This window comes from Phasianus colchicus, chromosome 2, assembly GCF_987193195.1.
Source record: "Phasianus colchicus chromosome 2, bPhaCol1.hap1.1, whole genome shotgun sequence".
Taxonomy (NCBI): Eukaryota; Metazoa; Chordata; class Aves; order Galliformes; family Phasianidae; genus Phasianus; species Phasianus colchicus.
The window spans coordinates 21,000,635-21,020,378 of record NC_143437.1 but is presented as its reverse complement, the minus strand read 5'-3'; the positions used below and the strand labels follow the sequence as shown (position 1 = coordinate 21,020,378).

Below are 19,744 nucleotides of genomic sequence, written 5' to 3'. Positions count from 1 at the left end.
ATGTTTGATGCCCTTATTTCACAAAGGTAATAGAACAGAAAGCGTTTTACTGCCTTTTAGTTTTAACCTCAGAAATGTAGCTGGTTAGTCAAGGAATGAGCTCAGGGTTTGCCCTGAGATAAAAGCGTACTTACTTCATTATGCTCCAAGCACCCAATCATCAGCTCTGTTAGTATAACCACTCCAGTTCTTCCTACCCCCGCACTGCAGTGGACCACGATAGGAGGGTTGCAGTTGTTGCTGCTGTCCAGCACGCTGTTGGTGTGGCGACGCACTGACTGTATTTCCTCCAAGTAAGCTGCAGTGTAAAACACAAAGTTGTAAACATCTATATGTCTAAAAGTTGAAATTAAAAAAAAAAAAAAGTTATTCTTTGTCAAAAAAGAATTTATATTTTTTACAACATACATTTTTTGGCCAGTGTGTAGTGAACAATCCCAAATCCAGCAAGTGCCAGCTGGGTGTCAATTATTACTTAGGAATCTGCTCCTTTAAATTAAATTGTGCCTTTTAAAAATTAAATTTCATTTTCCCGTCTGCAAATCTCCAGGTCCCTTAAGCATATGATTCTAGATATTACTTGCAGCAATTTCTGCTATTAACAGGCTGGGATCAAAACCCTTGAACCTACTCCCTGTCAAAGCAAGTATCAGATGGGACGTGGGCAACCATCTGCCACCCTCCCTTCTTAGCAAGGCTGAGTCTTACCCACCTCTCTGCTCAGGGGTTGTTTCTCAACAGTTATGAGCTCTTCTAAGAGCTGTCTTTTTTTCCCCAGTCATTTCTAGAAAGTGCACGAATCAAGAACAGTTGGTGCAGCTGTCCTAGCATTATTGAAAGCAATCTACTGTCAAGCTACACCATCTTAACATATTGGAAACTCACTTGGCTGGATGAACACTCTATACACTATAACTCAAGATCTTACACACTTAAGTTCTCATCACTCATGGCAGGGAGTCAGGCATTGAGTCTTGAGCCAGTTTTCCTGCCCCAACTCTTGGCATCACAGCTTTGCAGCCCAAGCTGTCCTTTCAATACAGACAGGCAGGCTGTGGCTGGAGGCTTACAGAATCAGAAGAGCTGCATTTTAAAGCACAACATGAAATGGGAGTGTATGTAGTGGCAAACAATGAGACAGAGGAAACGGGAACAATCCGTTTCCAATTACTGCCATGCCCAACCACAGCTACAGGGGCTGGCAGGAGGAGCACAGTACAAAACAAACCAGGAATTGGGCAATGAGAGCAAACTCAATATGTTTGCCTTAAAGCCAGACCCTATGACTCTCCTTTGTCAAAGCCAGAATGGCTTTCTATGATTTTGCCCTGGTGGCAGAACTGGGAAGATAAGGTGTTATTTACACCAAACCTACACCATGCAAAGGAGAGAAGATCACTAAAGTACCGTAGCTGTGTCAAGACCAAAGTAGAACTCATGAGCCTTGCTGACAAAGAACCATGCTGCAGAGGGTGCAGAGCTAGTACACTGTATATATACTTCTTGAGTGATAACTTAAAAATCTCTGCATCACATCCCATTGTAATGCCAGAGAAGTGGTTTTAGTTATATTATGGTTGAATTCTTATTACTTACTGTAATTGTGTTTACTACTTGGTAAGAAGTACAAAATCTTATTAACTCATTACAGATGAACACAGTGTCTACATTTGTCAGAAATGCATGAACTGGAACTCTATTTAATTGTCAAGACTCTTTGCATTGCGTGACTACATGTGGTTAGAAGAGTGGCAGTGTGTTCAGGCTAACTGCATTTGTAATAGATCTTTTTGCTCTTCTGAAGCAAGTCCAACACCTCTGGACTACCAAATAGTGGCTGTCAGCAATCAGGGCCTCCTACAGAACTGGGGGAATTGTGCTGTATTTCACTAACATCTGAGCCTCTCTCACCCAGACTTTTCTAATCACATTTCCATGCAGCCTAGTGTCTCATACACTCATTAGAGCTAGGCAGTGGCAGTAATTTATGCTGACAGATCAGCCAGCTGGGATGTCCTTTTATTTGAAATTATTAGTCTTTAGCACTACTGTTGCCTCTGATTTTTCCTCCTGTTACATTTTTCTAGAATGAGACCCTCACCGTAGGTCCTACCTCTTGAATCCTACTTCTTTCACCAAATCACTGAAAAGTCTAACTAGTTGAGGCATCACTATACTGCAGTAGTAAACATTCAAAGTCAATTACAGCTCTGACCAGGGGCAGTGAACTGAATCCAGTGTGAATAACCTTTTGTTTGATGTCTTTTATCATGCAAGTTCAAGAATTCTTACATAAAAAGCCTTGAACTTCATCTGGACATCCATGGTCTGGCCAATCAGTATACTGCAAATGCCACACTGTCTTCTCATCTCCGGAGAGAAGATGCTTGACCTTCAGACCAGTGGTTGCATAGCAGCCGGAGTCTGTGCGGAACTTGGTTGTCACCTTGAACTTCCCGTAAGTGGCTGAGCTGTGCTTAGAGCCCAGTTTAGGCCAATAACGATGACTCTTACTTCTTCCTCCCTCCTTAATATCACACAGACACACACACACACACACACACAAAGAAAAACAACAGTAGTTAGTTGCTGCGAACAGAGAGAATAGAACTCTGCAGATAAGCTAAGTTTTCATATTCTGAACTACCAGAATAGCAGGGAGCACTCCATAAGTAAAGTATCCATTAAAATTTTCAGTCATGTATTATATCTGAATGTAAAAGTACAGGAATGAGAAAATGTTTACATAGGTAGAGCAGACACATTAGAAATGTTTGAAGAACAAACTTGCCTTGGAGCAAAAGCCAGCTATTGTCTACAACATCTCAGGAAATTTTCTCCTCCTAGGCAAGTCTTTCCTTTCAATAGAAAGGGATTCTCTACAGCAACTTCTAAGTATCTGTTTTCATCAGCCTTGGGAACTGGACAGTGACTTGATGTGGTATGGCACTCCCTGTGTTTGTTAAAAGCAATCAGGCATAAAGTTGAATGCAGTGTTAGTTAGCAAAGTGTGCCAGCTGTTGTAACGTAGCACATAGTTCTTGGATTACAATAGAAATAACTGTTTTGCTTGGCATAAGAATAAAAGGATTTTTTTTTTTTTTTTTTTTTACGTGGACACTTGTACGGAAACAACAGCTTCTTGTCTCTTTTCAGCTGATAAGAGTGGTGGTATGCAGAACTGGCCTTGGACAGGGTGGAAGCCTGTATCGTTTTAACCAGGAGCAGTTTAGCACTCTCACATTCCAATGGAAACATCTTTGTTTTGTTTGGCCAAACTGGAGTGAAGCAGGGAGAAACGGCTGTTCTGCTTGCTTCACTTTAGTGCTTGCCAAAACGAATATTAGAAAGTTACAAAATACAGTACTAGAGCAGTCCAGGTGTATGTTCAAAGAGAGTAAGAGGAAAAAGGACTGTTGATAGAAAAACAGGTTAATGGAATGGGAAGCTATGATAATGGAAGATTGACTCACATCAGAAAGATCCATGTTCTGTGATTTTACATACCTCTTCAGCTGTGACCATGGCTATAACATTCACCCCCTGTTCCCATACCATCTGCCAGAAGTCATGGCACGTGTGTGGCAGAGGCCCTTGGGTAGCAATGTAGTGCCACTCCTCTCCGCCTACAGTAACCTAGGATGAAGAAAAAAGAAAGAAACCAAAAAACAGTCAGTGCCCAAGTTCTCAGCAGTATTTGTGCAAGAACTTCCCTTTAAACAAAAGAAACCATAGCAAAACCTTTGCTTCTTTCTTCTTCCACTGTTTTTCAGAATTCTGAACATGAACCATTCTTGTGATAAGAGCAAATCTGACAAAACACAATCTTGTGTGTTTCCACGTCCTTTCTTGATGCTCATAAACAAAGCTTTCAGCAAAATGTCATCCATTCTTCTTGCCATTGCATCTGGATTATTCAGATGAAAGTATTTTGAGGCCCTGTTTCGGAGATGGCTTAAATACAAAGAAGCAGCTGACTGACTTTCCTGGGCTTTGTGACAAACCCATGATGAAAAAGAACTGAGCACCAGGAAGTATCTGCATACATTTAAAAGACACTACATTGCTGGAAATGAACTCACAGTAGTATAGAAAACCTGAATGGAAATAATATTTTGCACTAGGGCAGCTAAAGGCCTTCACTGTTCAGAGTCTCCCTCAACTATTTTCCACTCAAGCAAAAATAGTTTCTTAAACAGACTTACTACACTGATCCCTGTTGAAGATGTGGCCAAAAACGCTGCAGTTATGCCCACACACACAACAGAACAGTCAGACAGGTCCAGCTAGAGGTGAAATCAAGACAGGCTTCATTTCATGTTTCCATTCCTCACTTACCTCAAGTTTTTCCAGTTAAGAAACTGCCATCTACTTATATAGTAAATCCAGCTGGAGTCATGTAAGCCTATTTTCCCAATACATAACTGGATTACAATCTTATGGAAATATTTATATGCATGACAACATGCAATGAAATCATTTTTGAAGCACATAAATCACTTTTATGTGTAAAAAAAATATTATGACTGATTATTTGCTATATAAACATCAGGAAAACTTACACAAATTGTTTTTTTAACCAACGGTGAAAATAACCAAACCACTCTTACACCTACTAGATGTCAAAAGTAAAAAGAACAGTAAAAAACAAACAAAAAAAGCAGTAAAAAAAAAACCCCAAAGAACTCAAAACAAATGAACTAATTAGTTTGAAAAGCTAAAACATTTTTCCTTTGCAGACTAAGAACTTCTAATTGTATGTCAGTCCAGAGCCACTTCTCACAACAAAGTTAGAAATCCCTGAGAGGAAGATTTATAACAAAAGTGTTAACACATCCATAGATATCAAGATGCTGGTGGACAATGCTACATGGAGATGTCAATCACTCTGACAGGTTGAAGCATATACTACATTTACTGTACAAATGTTTGAATACCTTTTCAGAAAGAGAATCAATGTTGTTATTCAAATAGCTGTTCTTGAAGCTGAGTTCCTTGGGTGTTTGCACCTATAGCTAGCACAGTGTTTGTATGGTAACAAATCTGTCACTGCACTGAAAACAGTTTTCAATCCTGTACACTTAGTTCTCCCATTTCATACTATGCATCATTCTCCTCTGGGACGGAGGGTTAAACACTACAAGCCCAATGCAAGTAAGCTCCTCAAGCTCTTGCACTAGATGTAAATAAAATCACTACAGCATCAATGTGCATCTTGCACTGCCATATTGTTTCACAGTCATATGTGGTATGGTATTACTGAGCTTTTCCAGTTAATGCTGGTCTGACCCAAACAGTCAGATGAAGTGGTCTTAAGAACTTAATCCATTAATTTAATTATGATATGCATCTCAGGTGTAGGTGATGATCTTCGAGTCTTAACTGCAAAGGTCAGTGGTAAATAAGCAGAGAAATACTGAAAAACTGTACAGCTCACAGGTTGTGTGATGTGAGCTGGAATCCTCCAGGCATGGATCTTATCAGGATGATATAGGAGTTTGTCTGCTGACTTCTGATCCAAATATCCAGCCTCCTGGCACACGATATGAAAGGCCCATAAATAGTCTGAAGGGAATGTGATGCCTGGAATGTTTACTGCATTCTAATGCCCTGACTGCAGGATATTAAAAATTGAACATTGGGCTGCAAACACACTGTGACACTGAGGTAAATTTTGCAGATGCAATTTCACCTTCTTAGCAAAAGAACATCTGCTTGGCTTCAGTAAGCGCCTCTTGGAGTGCAAGAGAAAAACACTGGCAGGGACTGCTGTCATGTGCTGAACTATTTGTGCGTGTTCCTGGTTGCTCTGTGAATGTGAAATGAGTACACATCCAACACTGACACTCAAGGTGAAATGTGGACTCAGAACTGGCCAAGAAAAATTCTTTTCAGGCTAGTACAGGCTTGTGCGAATAATTTATTTAGGAATCTCAGGTTTTTTATCCTCCCACAAAGTAGATGAAACATTATGGGCTCTGAAATCCATCATCGTACCAATCCCTGATTATGCAAAAACTCAGTATCTGCTACCTACCAGGCTATGGTAGAGAAATGATAGCCAGCCAGGATTCTGGTTCAGAAATTGTTTTGATTCAACAGGATTTAGTACTGTAAACTACAACCAAAGAGGCCAGCTATTCTCTTCAATTTTATAAGGCTTTTACTCCAGTAAAATATAAATTTAACAGGATGTTTTGTTTATTATTAATTTCTTTTTAATTTGGATTCAAATGATAAAAAGCAGAGAGCCCTCTCTAACAAGAGTATTTATCAGCTGAAGGAAAGGTGTTGCTTCTCCCAGGATAGAGCAAAAACCAGCAAAGAACTTTGTGAACTGTTACTGGAAACTTAAAGAAAAGCAAGCATCTGCAGCCACTGCAAGATAGTTAAAACTGTTAAAATTGGCCATGTTCATAGAGTAACAGAGTCATGTCGTATCTCAAGTTATTTCTACATTCAGTTAACTAGAAGAAATCTGGCTATCTTGATAAAACCTTATTTTGAAACACTGAAGTGTAATGCAGTACCCAAGCAGAAATATAGAGATTTCATTACCATCTACCAAATATTGCAATATTTATATGAATATCCTGAAATATTTACGCAAACATCCATACACCTATTATTCATAACAGCACATGTTTTCTTTGGACATTGTAAGTATTACGGCAGATTTAACTCATGTTCACGAGGTTTAAGGAATGCAGCATCTCTTTCTACAGTAGCCATCAGAGACCAAGTTGGCAGAGACGCACGTAAAAAAAGTAACAATTCTTCTCTAAAATGAATTGCAAGTCTCTAGAAAATAAATCAACTCATGCATGTTAATTGACATGGGACTTTAAAGGTGCCTATGTTGATGCAAGCGTACAATGGTGCACCCTGTTTTAAGTTACCTTTTTTAAGTTCTCAAATTATGGAAAGTACTACTGTACATCCAGAAACGCAAACAAAATTCTAACATACCTTCATTTGCAACACAAAGTCCAAGAAAGCTTTTACCTTTATATGTGAAGCATTGATATAGCCTGTGTTATTTTCTTTGGTTGGCACCAGCTCCACTCGGTTCTCCTCATAAGGAACAACTTCCCTGATGCGGTTGCGCTCAGTGTTTTCAGGCAAGACAGCAGTGGTGAAGATCCCATCTGCCTTTTTCTTTGGAATCTGCTCATATTCTGTAAACACCATCCCCTCTTCCAACTTCCTCTTCAAGATTTTGCACTTGGATTTAACAGAAAGTAACACCAATTGATTAATTCTTCTTGACAGAACGCCCCATCCATCAATTCTTTGGATTTCAACATATAACCATAATATTCTCTCTCTCTTCTCTTTTTGGTCACAGTTATCTGTGGAAACATGACTTTCTCTATTTCTACCAAATGAAAGAAATAAATTTTACATTTGCTATTTTTAAGATGGATACCATACAAAGGAAAAACACAATACGGATTCAGTATGAATTTGTATATAATTTCTCCACAATAGATATTTGTAAAAATATTTAAAATTTATCTTTTATCAAGAAGATCACACCAAAAGACATGAAGTAATAAGTCAGTTTCAAAATACTGTGCAGCTTGCATGTATGCAGTTTCTGTGATTGAACAAAACTTCACATACGTGCAAACCGAGGCTGAGTCCTGTCATATACATAACAGACAAGATAAGGCTGGAAAATTCTGCTCAAAAAGCCAGAAATATTCTTAGCAAATATCTTTCAAATCTCAACAGCAGAAACTGTTTTTAATTTCTGAAGGTCCAGATACATGTGTATACCCAGATGTGCAAACATTAGGAGACAGACAACTTTTTTTCTTCAATTCACCTAGAGACATTATCTGAACCTGTTAGCTGTATCAGAACATGAAACATTCTAAGGATGGTATTTTTACGTACTCTCTGATCAAGCAAAAAATGTGAAGATTAAATTTACAGCTTGATCTTATGTGATGCTGACAGACGTGAAACGGTGAACAGCCCCAACTTTCACTGACTTCTATGAACACTGAAGAGATGTAAAACACTTAGCATCAGAAGATGTGCAAGTGTTAATTGCAGACCTTTGACTTTAATCACTCTGAAAATGGTTATGAGAAATTGTTTCATATGTTAAATCAAATGTTAATATTTTAGAAACTTTGTACTGCTGGGAACAAAGGAAATGAACAACATTTCATGAGCCTGCATCTTACCCTCTCATCCATTGGCACCTTGGCTACTTCATCCTGGCTGTCCTCCGGCACTGGAACCCTAGCAACCGAAAGTCCATTCAGTGCTGCCAACATCAAGGGCCTCTTCTGGGCCTCCAGGCCTGCCATCTTCTGCTTTTCTAGATTCTTTTGGCAAGAAAAGGCACGTTTTCATCTCTGTGTGATTATTTATAATGCCAGTAAAATGCTGGAATGTTTTTTTAATCTCCAAAATCTGCAACTTTCTGGCCAAGGAATGCAGATGATCACCATTAGCATCGTAAATTCAAATACAACCTCTATTCTTCCTGTTATTCCTCAAAGGCCTGCTCCTACACGAGCACAGAATTTTAATTTCAAAGGAGCAATCCCAGCTTATAATACAGTTTATGTGCCATCAGAAGACATACAAATACAATTTTGAGCATTTTTCTGCAAATACTACTCTCAATGTAGGACACAAAACGCATCAACCTGTACATTTAAAGTAGCTCTACTGCAGCCAAGACCACCTGGGGCATCTTTTAAAAAGCAGTAATTTCAATCTGTTCCAACACAGAAACATATTACAGAGAAGAAAAAACTATCTTGTGTTAATACTTAAAATGAAGTATTTTGATGCGCTTGGTTATCATGGTGATTCAAGTAGTACCCATGATGTGCTTTGCACTAAAAATTGAGGTAGGGAGGGGTACTGTTTCTCACATTCATGCTTTGTATTATGCTGCAATATGGCAAACCTGAGTTCAGATTTTCAGCTCATCCTGCTGCCTTCCTAATGCCTCTGGGAGACTGAGAAAAGACACAGACAATCTCCAGAATGAGCAAAATTATAAATATTTTACTCTGTTCCTGTCATTGTTCTTTCTCCCAGATTTGGATGAAGAGATGAGCGCTAGGGAAGCCTGGTTCTCAGCATGCATACAAAAGCTGTGGACACGAGCCAAGTTCAGCTCCTGGAAATACAATGCTGAACCTGAAGACCCTCAGACACAGCATGTTTTTTCAAAAGCCTGTGAGCTTTTTCACCACCAGTGCTTTTCTGCAGAACACCGAGTAAAAAGAAACAAAAAGGCAAAACAAAAATCCAAAAACTCTTTGCTTTCTTTTCTTATTAGACTTTCAAGAAGGAGGGAAATGCCAATTTTTATTTTTTCTTTTTATGACTCTACAAGCTAAAGCCTGCGTTTGAAAGATTAAGGTTTTCAAACCATCATTAGTGTAGTATGGGGTTCCTACAATAAGGGAACATTTGCATGCATTAAGACACCTGAACTAGGCTGAAACCACCTTAAAAGCCTAATGCTAAGGCAACTAATTTACTTCCAAAAATAAAAATTAAAAAAAAAAAATTAACAACTAAAACACATTTTAACCAAACACTGATCTGCATCATTATTCAAAGGCGTGCTTAAGCACCTCTAACCTCTCAGCTCACCTTCATTCACATGCAAAATTTCTTTTGATTTCTGCATCTCAGCAGTTTCTTTTGTTTACTTCCCCAGAAGTTCAACAGAGCCTGTACGCTTCTTGTTCACCATATCTGCAGTATTCACTCATGAAATATTATGTTTTATATTTGGGTATCTATTTTATTTTTGAAGGTTAAGATGCTGTATGGAGTAAACTCAGTTTCCATGATACAACAAAGAAGTCCAAGTTTAATTGCTAACTATTACATAAGTGTAAGAATCACTAATGAATGAGAAGCATTAAAAATAATTTTTCTAAATTCCATTGAATATACAGTAGTATGTAAATTTAAGTATATTCCAAACTCTTTCCTTCTGCGGCCCACTTGGATACTTCATTAATTTGCTTCAGAAATTGCTTTGGAGCCAAATTCCAAAACAAAAAACAAAAACCTTGTTTTCTCTGACTACAGTTGTACTTCCCAGGGCATAACTTCAAGCCACAAATCACACAAGTAACTTCAAAATACACATCACTGAAATGCAAGCACACCTCATTTCTCCCACTGCCTCCAGTGGCACTGAAGTCTTTAAATACACATTTTTTATTCTAAATTCATCCATAGTGTAAAATAACTATGTCATACGTGTGTACAATATTGTCATATGTGAGTACAATAAAAAAATAAAAATCCAGATCCATGTAATTGTAGCTGACCCAGTGGGTCAGCTTTAAGCAAATCAATGTTTTCCCACCTGCATGTTCCCCATAGTTTACGTGCCAAAAAGCTGTTAGGTCAGTAAACAGACCTACATGATTACCAATTCTCAAGATGCCCCTGCAACAAAGGAAGACACTTACCCTCATCATGATTTCTCTCTCTATAATGCTGTCCTCAATAGAAAACATTTCAGACACAGGTCTTTCCTTGACAGGTTCTTTCTTCACCCTCTCCTTTACGCTTGTGAGGTCAGGCTCTGAGATAGAGGGCCCGAGTGAGGACCCATTTATTGCCACTTGATCTGTCCGAGACACACTGATGGCCTTGGAAGGCCCTGGCCTCATGGCCTTGGCCCTGGCTACGGCCACAGAAGCGCTAATGTGGTCCTGCCTCAGGGCTCCGTTGCTGACACTTTTACGAGGCCCGGGATATTCTGGAGGAGGTTTATTTGGTATTCTAGCCAAGGCAGCTTGTAACTGAGCACTGTACTTCATGTTCTCATGGAGGGCCCTTATCTGTGACACAGATTTTGTGGTTTCTTCTTCCTCTTCACTTTCACTACTGTGTATCAGCATTGTGGCATCAGAGAACGTCTTTTTGTGATGGTAATGAGGAACCTGTTGAACTTCATGCCCCATCTGAACCGACTCTTCCGGCTGCACCTGCTCCCGCAAGGTGTTCCTGCGTGGCAGGGGAGCGTTTAAAGTTTTTAATGCCATGGCTTCTATACCACGTACCATGTTGCTGATGACTTCCAAGCTGTGGCGCTTGTTCACAGCCGCATGGTGCTTCACTGCAAGGAGGGGTTCGCTGACCTCCTGCAGTGACTGACGGACAACTGGCGAGCTGTCCTCTTGGAACGTCTTTACTGAGAGCTGGACTTTGCGCGTGACCAAGTCGGGACTGCTCCCGCTGACATACTTGTGCCGGTGGCTTGCAAGGTCAGGTGTGCTGGTGGCAGGACGTGGGCGTGGGTACGGAGGAGGGGGTCTGAAGAGATAGTTCTTTAACATATGAGCAGTATTGTAATTCTGGCTGCTCTGCAGCTGCATGTTAGCCAGTTCTGGTGTGCTGACCGTGTGTGATATGGCACTGGCCGCTGTCTTATTTTGCACAGCACTGTTAGGGTTCATTTGGTCAGAGGGGGTAACAGGCTTGTTATAGCCACCACCCTGAGGCCCATAAGTAACTGTATAAGGATGCCTCTCTCGAATCTCAGGTTGACTGTAAACTAGGTCTTCTGGCTGGTTATAAGCATGTGTGTTTCCAATATTGAGATTCCTCAAAGACTGACTTTGGCTATCCATCTGGATCACCCCTCTCTTCATTTGCCTCATGACAGTTTCGTAATCTGGAGTCGGTCGGTAAGATGGGACTATGATTGCACTGTGTCTGTGGCTGGGGATATAGTCTGCTCTCATGATGTCACTTCCAGGGATGCTCAGATTTGAGGACATTGGAGATGCCTGGATGAAGTTCTGTGAGCGATTCAGGGAGTTCATGCTGTGTGCGCTGCATACACTCCCATTGGGTCCATTACCATTCAAGTAGCTGAAGTCCACTGGACACCTGTCCAAGCTGGTCTGAGACCTACAGTAGAAAGTTTCTTCATTTCCATGGAAAATGCTGTCTGTGTAGAGCAGAGATAAAAACATTCCAAGTTTAACATACAAGGACTTGTTATCAAAGCTTCAAATGCAGTCTGCACCAATGATTAGAGAGACAGCTTAGTGTACAGCTGCAGGGAACATTTGGTCTTGGGAGCATCCTTGAATCACTGAAATAGAACTAAGATGAAGCGACTTCCATAAACACTCCCAACAGTTAGCAAAATACTGTAGCTCAGATCCTTCTGGGAGACATGAAAAGGGAAAGAAAGGAAATGTTTTTGCCTGGAAAGAAAGTACAGCATCTCTCTTAGCACCCTGGAAGGATGCACTGATGCTACTTTCACCTTAGGAATTCAGTGCTGCTAACCTATGCTAATCCTGAAAATGGTTTTTTTTGTTGTTGATACACTGCTCTCCATTACGCAGAGTAGTGGATGATTGTGAACCTGTAAATTCTTCTTCAAACCAGTCAACAGTTTTAAGGATTGGAAGTACAGGGGTGTCAAGACCAAAGAGGAAAAAAAAAAAAAAAAAAGAAAAAAGAAAAACAACAAAAAAAGCCCCACCCTACAGATGTGCTAAAAATACTAGTTCAGTAAAGGCTACTTAAGATGGAATGAAGACATTAAAGATGATGTCATGAGTCATAACTTTACTGCAAGACAGTCCAAAAACTTGTAAGAAACAAGTATCATCTCCCAAGCCTCTGAAACTAACTCAGTTCTTCAATAATTTCAAAAAAATTGTAGCAAGACTGAATTAAAAAAAAAAAAATCATCTAAAATTAAGAATATCCCCGTTCAAGAGGCTGTGCTTAATAGTAAATAGTAGCAGCTACTAAGACAAATTTTATTTATACAGTTCTTTAGGGAACTATATTGATTGGCTCATTTCAAAACATACCAAATTCTTCCTTAAAACTATTCAGACAGTCATAACTTCAGAATATTATTAGGTATGACTAAGAGCTCCTCTACCAGTGAGAGCACTTCAACTCTAGTTCTCAGGAACTGCAGAGAACGTAGCCAAACAGACCTGGCTGCATGTATTCCAAAAGGCAGCATGGGTGTGGTTAAGGGTGTGAAATTCAACTGTTTAGAGGCTGGGCTCTATTCCCAGCCTTGATCAAAGTAACCTGGTGCAACCTCTTAGAGGATTTATTTGTTAAGCACAGGGGTAAAAGTGGTTAATTCTACTTCAATCTGTAAGTATAATGTAGGCAGACGTACACTGAGTTTTGTCACCATGGCACACTGATTCCTCCTGCAATAAAAGATGTTTTGCTGTTTCATTTTCTTTCACTCCATTTCTCTCCCCACCCTCAGCTGGCACTGCTTTTGAGTTCAGCCGTCAGATTTCCTTTAGAAATTATTTTTTCAGCTTGCTGAACTGGAATGCCAAGTTTAAGGTCCATATAATCATGCAAAAGTATTTTAGAACTGAAATTTGACTTTAAACACAAGACTTACTGCAACAGTAGCTTCAAGAACTGCTAGCTGTCCTTCAGCAGCAGCTCCAATTTTATCATAGCAGCACTAGAAATCTAGATACAAGGAGTAGGAGTTTCTCTGGATACACATACAATTATGTCCACTTGAGGTAACACATATGCTCTAAGTACCTTGTGAATTATGTGTTTCAGTATAGTGATCTCCACACTGGACATGCATAGGAGGCAGTATAAATGGATGTTGTCTAGGCTGAAATAAAAGCACAAGATAGAAAAGGATTAGGAACTCAGTTTGCTACAGTTTTTGCAAATGAAATGTAGAAAAAATGATTCTCTGCCCTCCCCACCGATTACTGCTCTTTCTACCCAGCCAAACACACATGCTCAGCATGCATAAATTCTTAAGCTTTGTTAGGGAGCCCAAAACTGACCAGCTAGATGCATTTATAGCAAACCACTTCAGAAAATAACATTCAGATTCCCATCTCACTTAGAAGATTTGAGAAGTTTATAGAAAGCCCTGGTCCTTGAAGAATGAAAACAAACAAGAAAACAACACCCAAACACCTAATCAGGTCAAAAGCTGAAGATGGAACAAACTCGGGGACCTACAACACTGTTATACAAGTAGCATCAGCACAGATGGGCTTAGAATCTAACTGCAGGTAACTTGAATATTGGATTCAATGAAGAAAAGCCTTTTTAACAGAACAAGGATCCCAGAATTCAGCATTAAACGAGTGGGGTTATTTACAGAGAAATAAGTCACAGCTGATGCCATATTCTACTTTGTCCATTGGTAAACTGATACATTTTGCAATTACATTTCACCACTTGCACTGTAATGTTCTGTCTAGTGCTGCTAAGCGGAGTTTATGAAAGCATGCTTTGATATACAAGGAGAGCAGGGAGAGAAGGAAGATGCTCTTCTCTGTTCCTTAACAACAGAATAAGGGACTGTCATCTAAGCTGGTTTAAGTAATTCAAACTATTAAGGAATTCTGTGGATGCCCAAGGCCAAAAAGAAATACCAAATGATTAAGTTTTGCACACACATGCACAAAATGAACACCAAGCAAGTTTGCCAATGAAGAGAGGGTGGGGAAGGGGTTAAATTTACATTTTCTATGTAAATTGGGAGACAGAATGAGAATCAAAGAAACTGAGTGCAAATATGAATTCTTGCATATGAAATGGCTGTTAAACCAGGGCTGGAAGATAACAGGAAATATTTCTTCTAGATGAATTACTTTTAAGGGTATAAAACCCTACTCTCACTGAATATTTTGGGCAAAGGAGACTAATCCTGACAACCCATGTAGAAGAGATTAGCTTGGAACAAATCAAGATGTTCGAAAGCCTACAAAATGGATACACGGTGGGTGGAGGAAACATGGAAGGAGAGAGCTACTTCTACTGGAAATGTATAGATCTGGATCAGATAGTTGCCTTTGTTATACAACCAGACAGTATCAAAGCTACCTGCATATATGCATATGGTCTGGGCTTTTTTTTCCCTCCCTTTATTTCTTTTAAATTTTCTTTTTGTATTAACAGTATTGAAAGCTTTCAGGCGTGGAGAACTTCAATACCCAACTTATGGATCACTTGGATTAAAAAACAACAACAACAAACATGACATATATGGAGGAGGTTTTGCTGTGAAAAGAAAGTGTGAAGTGGCCTTAAAATAATAGTTATTAGGATCACCACAATGTCAAAACCATATGAAAGGTCTTATTGTGAAAATAACAAACATGATTCTCAGTTAAGTGGTACAGCCTCACTCCAAAGATTCCACTTCAGTTACCATTTATGCCTACTGATTTATTACTACACAAGACAAGTGAATATGCAGGAGTATAAAAGTGCATATAGAGCAAAGAACAGCCAGGAGGGCTTTCTTTTCTTTTTCCCCTTTTTCTCCTCAAAGAGAATGGCTCAAACAAGTTAGCAAAACAATTACGAACACATTAAAGTTCAACACAAATGGTCAGCAGCCCCGTTCAAGTTTTAACAAACAAACCTAATTTTGATCCTCCTATTTTTAATTTTTATTTTTTAATTTGTTGTCCACTTCAAAACAATCAAGCAGTGGGATTTGGTTTTCCTCTTAACATGTAGATTATCTGTATCTAATAGAAGAAGGCTCTCTCTTTCCCTTTGTGATATGTCTGAGGCTGTAGCGTACGAACACAGAGCACATTTCATTTCTTCACTTTAATTTTTTCATAGTCACCTCCAGGGGCCAGACTAGCAGATACTAAAAATACTTTAGGTGTGCTTAAGAGAATGTAATACACAACCACTGTGTATTGTATTAAAACATCCTAGAAACAAGCTGAGAATGAAAGGATAAAGAAAGCTGAATCCAGCAACAACAGGTTTCCTGCAAATGGCTGGAAAACACAAAATGCAACTTTTAGAGCTAATGTGCTATGGCAATGCATATGCACTCAGAAAAATAGTCTGCACTGAAATCTGCAAAGATAAAACTATCCTAATATCAGTACTGCTTAGTCTTAATTTTGGAACATTTTTGCTAGCAGTTATCACATCCTGAGAACATCAAGAAAACATTCCTGCCCTTATAAGCTTTCTGCTCACTATATACCAGTGCTGTAAAGGATCAACAGTGTTGCTACTCTTACCTAATGGGTTCTGAATTAAGGTAAGAAATAATGACATACTGGATGTTTAAATTAGATTCAGAAAAGCATCCTTAGAACTGACAAGGCCAGAGGGGGAATATTCCCATGGATATATTCTTTTTTTGTCGAGATTTCAGGAAAAAAGCTTTTGGTGTTTTTTTTTTTTTTGTCAGAATTATAATATTTATCATTTCAAATGGAAATGAACAGACTGGAAAAAAAACTCTGAAACAGTCTTGGATTGATGATAAAAATTTTACTTAAAATAACGGTGACTTCATAGAGAGAATAGGCAGTCTAGTCTAGAAACAGAGTAAACTGAGTTAAAGTAAACGTAGATTTTGTACAAAAAACAAGTCACTGAAAAAACACAAGAAGCTGTAAAATTAATGCAACGAATGGATCTCAGCGTATTCAGCAAAAGATGGCTCACAGTATTTCTAGGCTGTAGAGAACTGCTTTCTTTAGAATATAGTATCAATCCAGTAGAAAAGACTCTTAGTTTCTGCAGGGCAAGTAAAAATATAGTGCCTTGAAGACTAATTTTAAGAGAGTCAGTGATGATATTATCCAGTTAAACTAATCAACTTGGGCAGCCACACCCTTGAAATTCATTCCAATCATATTGCCTACAATAAATGATTTTATGTTCTTATTTGAAATTTAGAAAGTATTCCATCTTACACAACGTCCCATCTCATCAGAAGTGGTACAGACACTCTTAAAGACTCCACCACAGTACATACCAAAGATGATCTACTCCAAGTGGGCCGTCGTCGGATAGGAGGAGGAGAACTTGACTGTCTGTGGAAGAAAAAGTAAAGAGAAATGCTAGCCTACACTATTTCAATTCTAATTATGGAATGAAGGGGAAGAACGAGAAATGAAGGATCTGTAAATGCTGCTCATTTATGAGATTAAATGAATGTAAATAAGATGAAAATATTTTAGATCTTTCTTTAAATACAGAATTTCAATTTCAAAACATACATGCCTTCTACTGATTATTCTATTTAGCTTATTTGGAAACATAAGAAAAAAACAACTGTGGATTGAAAATGAATCAAACAAAAAAGTCTCTTAAGCAATAAAACCTGAACATGTCATACAGGCACAGTCTTAGATGACTTAATGTGAACACTAAAACAAATACAATTTTATGAAATTCATAGCAATCACTCCAAAGCAATGCACACAGATCAGGAGGAAAAAAGCAACTGGTTAATACCAGCAGGACCAAATACAGTGTTAGAATAGCTATGTGAAGTGGAAGGAAGGAGGAATGTGGAAGAAAGAAAATGAAATAAGAAAAGAAATAATTTGAAGGAGGCAGAAATAGAGTGCTTACGTGAAGAGAGGAAAGGTGGAATTTCTCCTCCTACAGTTTCTGATCTGGTGAATGATGTTATGTGCAATTAGAGGAAATGCTCACAGGAAAGCAAACAACTACAATTTTAACACAGAGGTCAGGAAAATTACTTGGCTAGAAAACACACATTGGCATCAATATCTGCAGTCCTACCAAGAAGCTGATACCACGTGAGACCATGATAGGAAGGAAAGCAGTTCTAGTGGCAGAAATACATTCAAACTCCAGTTATTTCTTCCACTGATCTCTTGATGTTCCCTATCTTTATTAATTCAAATATCTGGAAGTTGTATGCAAAGCTGATACACCCAGTTCATGATACCCACATACTTACGGCTCAGTGTTCAGAAATAACTGTGAGTAAAAGCTGTTGCTTCTGCAGTTTAGATTATTAACTGAAATGGAATAGTCCTCTCTGCTGACCCCAGTAAACAGCTTTAAAGGGAAAGATTCTCAGACAACGAATAATGGCATTTTGTTTTCTTTTCTGACTGTCACAGAAAATAAGAACTTCCTCTGAATTCAATTCTTCTCAAAGTATTAAATTTAGCACTGGGCTATTGAAATGCATTATACACTGCTAATAAAGGCCTTTTCTGGTCTTCTGCTCAACTTCCAAGGGCAAGCATTATCTGCAATCTAATCAACATCTTTTTCTGTACGCAAAGGTATCACTGTATGTAGTTTACCTCATCAGTCTCTTCAATACTTGCAATTCACCATATGTTTATACATTGTGTGCACATGTAATTCTAGAAAGTTAGACCTTCCAATCATCCCTTCATCACTGGCTTTATTTTCCAACAGACAGTATTACCCAGCTGAATAGATTGAATGTCTAGCTCTAACTAGAACTTTCGATGAGACTTCTTCATAGCTTCCTAGCTATCTAAACTTAAGTTTTGCAAAGGATTCATGATCCCATTGCTATACAAATCTGGCATATTTTGAAATGCTCACAAAACTCTAGACTTATTAAGGCTAAATTTGTCTCAAACTAAAATTGGCCATGTGCTGGTATAAAAGAAGCATTCTCAGCTAATAAACTTAGTTTTGACTTACAACTAAAGTCTTATGAATTCCTCCTTCAGTTTGAGTGAATGCACTTGTGAGAGAGAATGAGCTCATGACCAGTTTTTTAGTAAATGCTCAAAGCAGACCTTATAAAAGACTCTGGGTTCAGATTTAGTCTCTGCTGAGATGTGCTTGTATGCCTATACAGATGAACCTTCCCAGGTTTCCCACTGCTTGGTGCACATAAGAAGCAGATTAATTATGCTACCCAAATTAGAAGAGGATATCCTGTGTTTTCCACCAACCTTACTTGTTAGATGCATAGCACATCCTTAAAATGCTACTGTAATTCATATTTTGGCATGTTATAACATAAGTCGCCTTTCAATCCAGTTTATACTAGCACTCCAGGTTGTTATGAACAACAGAGACTAAAGGCTTCAATTCATTATTCTGTCAGATTTGGCTGTTCAGGGAACAGTACCCAACAGAGTTCATACATCCAGCCTCTGAGGGCTCAGAATTAAATTTTTACCTTACTCTTCTGTTCTAGATAATGGTTAAAACAAGAAAGAAAAAACAGCAAAGTAGAGCAGAATAACTGACACAAATGACTAGGAAAAAACAACAAAGCCAGACACACCAAAACTCCGAGCACTTCCAAAGCAGGGTGTCAGAATATAATTTTGAGGAAAGAGTACTCACTCCGTGCAGATTTTGTTCTGTTTGTAAAACTTATGTCTTGCTGCAAACAGCCGCGAGATATATTTAGCATTTTCAAGATCATCCTTTAAACACAAGGAGAAAAAAAAAAAAAGAAAAAAAATATATAATCATTCATTTTGTCATTCTCACCAAGAAATAGCAAGGGTTCTACAAATCCAATCATAGTAATGCTTAGTAAGGTCTGTCATGTACAGAATCTGACTGCCAAGAACATGTCTAGTGCCCTCAAGAATGTTTAAGGCATTGAGTTACTGAAGTAGTGTGGCATGCCTTTGCATGCTCCCTCTTCACTGCTAAGGCACGATGGAAGGAGAAAAGGACAACAGAAAAAATGGCTGAAAGTTGCTGGTTCAGTTTCTACACTGGCTTGGTTCAGTGAGATGTAGACAATTTTAAGTGCAGAGCAACACTGCACTCCTTGAGTTTCAGTGCATGCACGTGTGGTAGCTTGTCTGCTGTTTCTACAACTTCTTATGCTGCTATTGATACGCCAGCATGACAGGCAGTGTGGCACCATGGATGTTTCACTGAACATGCACTTCAGTTTTTTTGTAAAGTTCCCAGCATATTAATACTTAAGTATGTTTAGAATTAG

The 19,744-nt window shown here is 38.7% G+C and overlaps 1 protein-coding gene across 3 annotated transcripts in view; it reads right to left on the bottom strand.

The window, feature by feature from the left end:
- The window catches only part of PTPN14 (protein tyrosine phosphatase non-receptor type 14), a 103,075-nt gene that overhangs the window by 5,617 nt on the left and 77,714 nt on the right, over positions 1 to 19,744 (bottom strand). For all 3 annotated transcript variants that reach the window (XM_031595714.2, XM_090135051.1, XM_090135050.1), the window contains 9 exons: positions 19,129 to 19,211; positions 16,787 to 16,844; positions 13,561 to 13,639; positions 10,470 to 11,959; positions 8,199 to 8,342; positions 7,006 to 7,224; positions 3,508 to 3,636; positions 2,293 to 2,527; positions 135 to 298 (listed from right to left, as the gene is read on the bottom strand). In XM_031595714.2, coding sequence (XP_031451574.1) covers positions 135 to 298; positions 2,293 to 2,527; positions 3,508 to 3,636; positions 7,006 to 7,224; positions 8,199 to 8,342; positions 10,470 to 11,959; positions 13,561 to 13,639; positions 16,787 to 16,844; positions 19,129 to 19,211 — 2,601 coding nt within the window. The remainder of the gene's footprint in view (positions 1 to 134; positions 299 to 2,292; positions 2,528 to 3,507; positions 3,637 to 7,005; positions 7,225 to 8,198; positions 8,343 to 10,469; positions 11,960 to 13,560; positions 13,640 to 16,786; positions 16,845 to 19,128; positions 19,212 to 19,744) is intronic.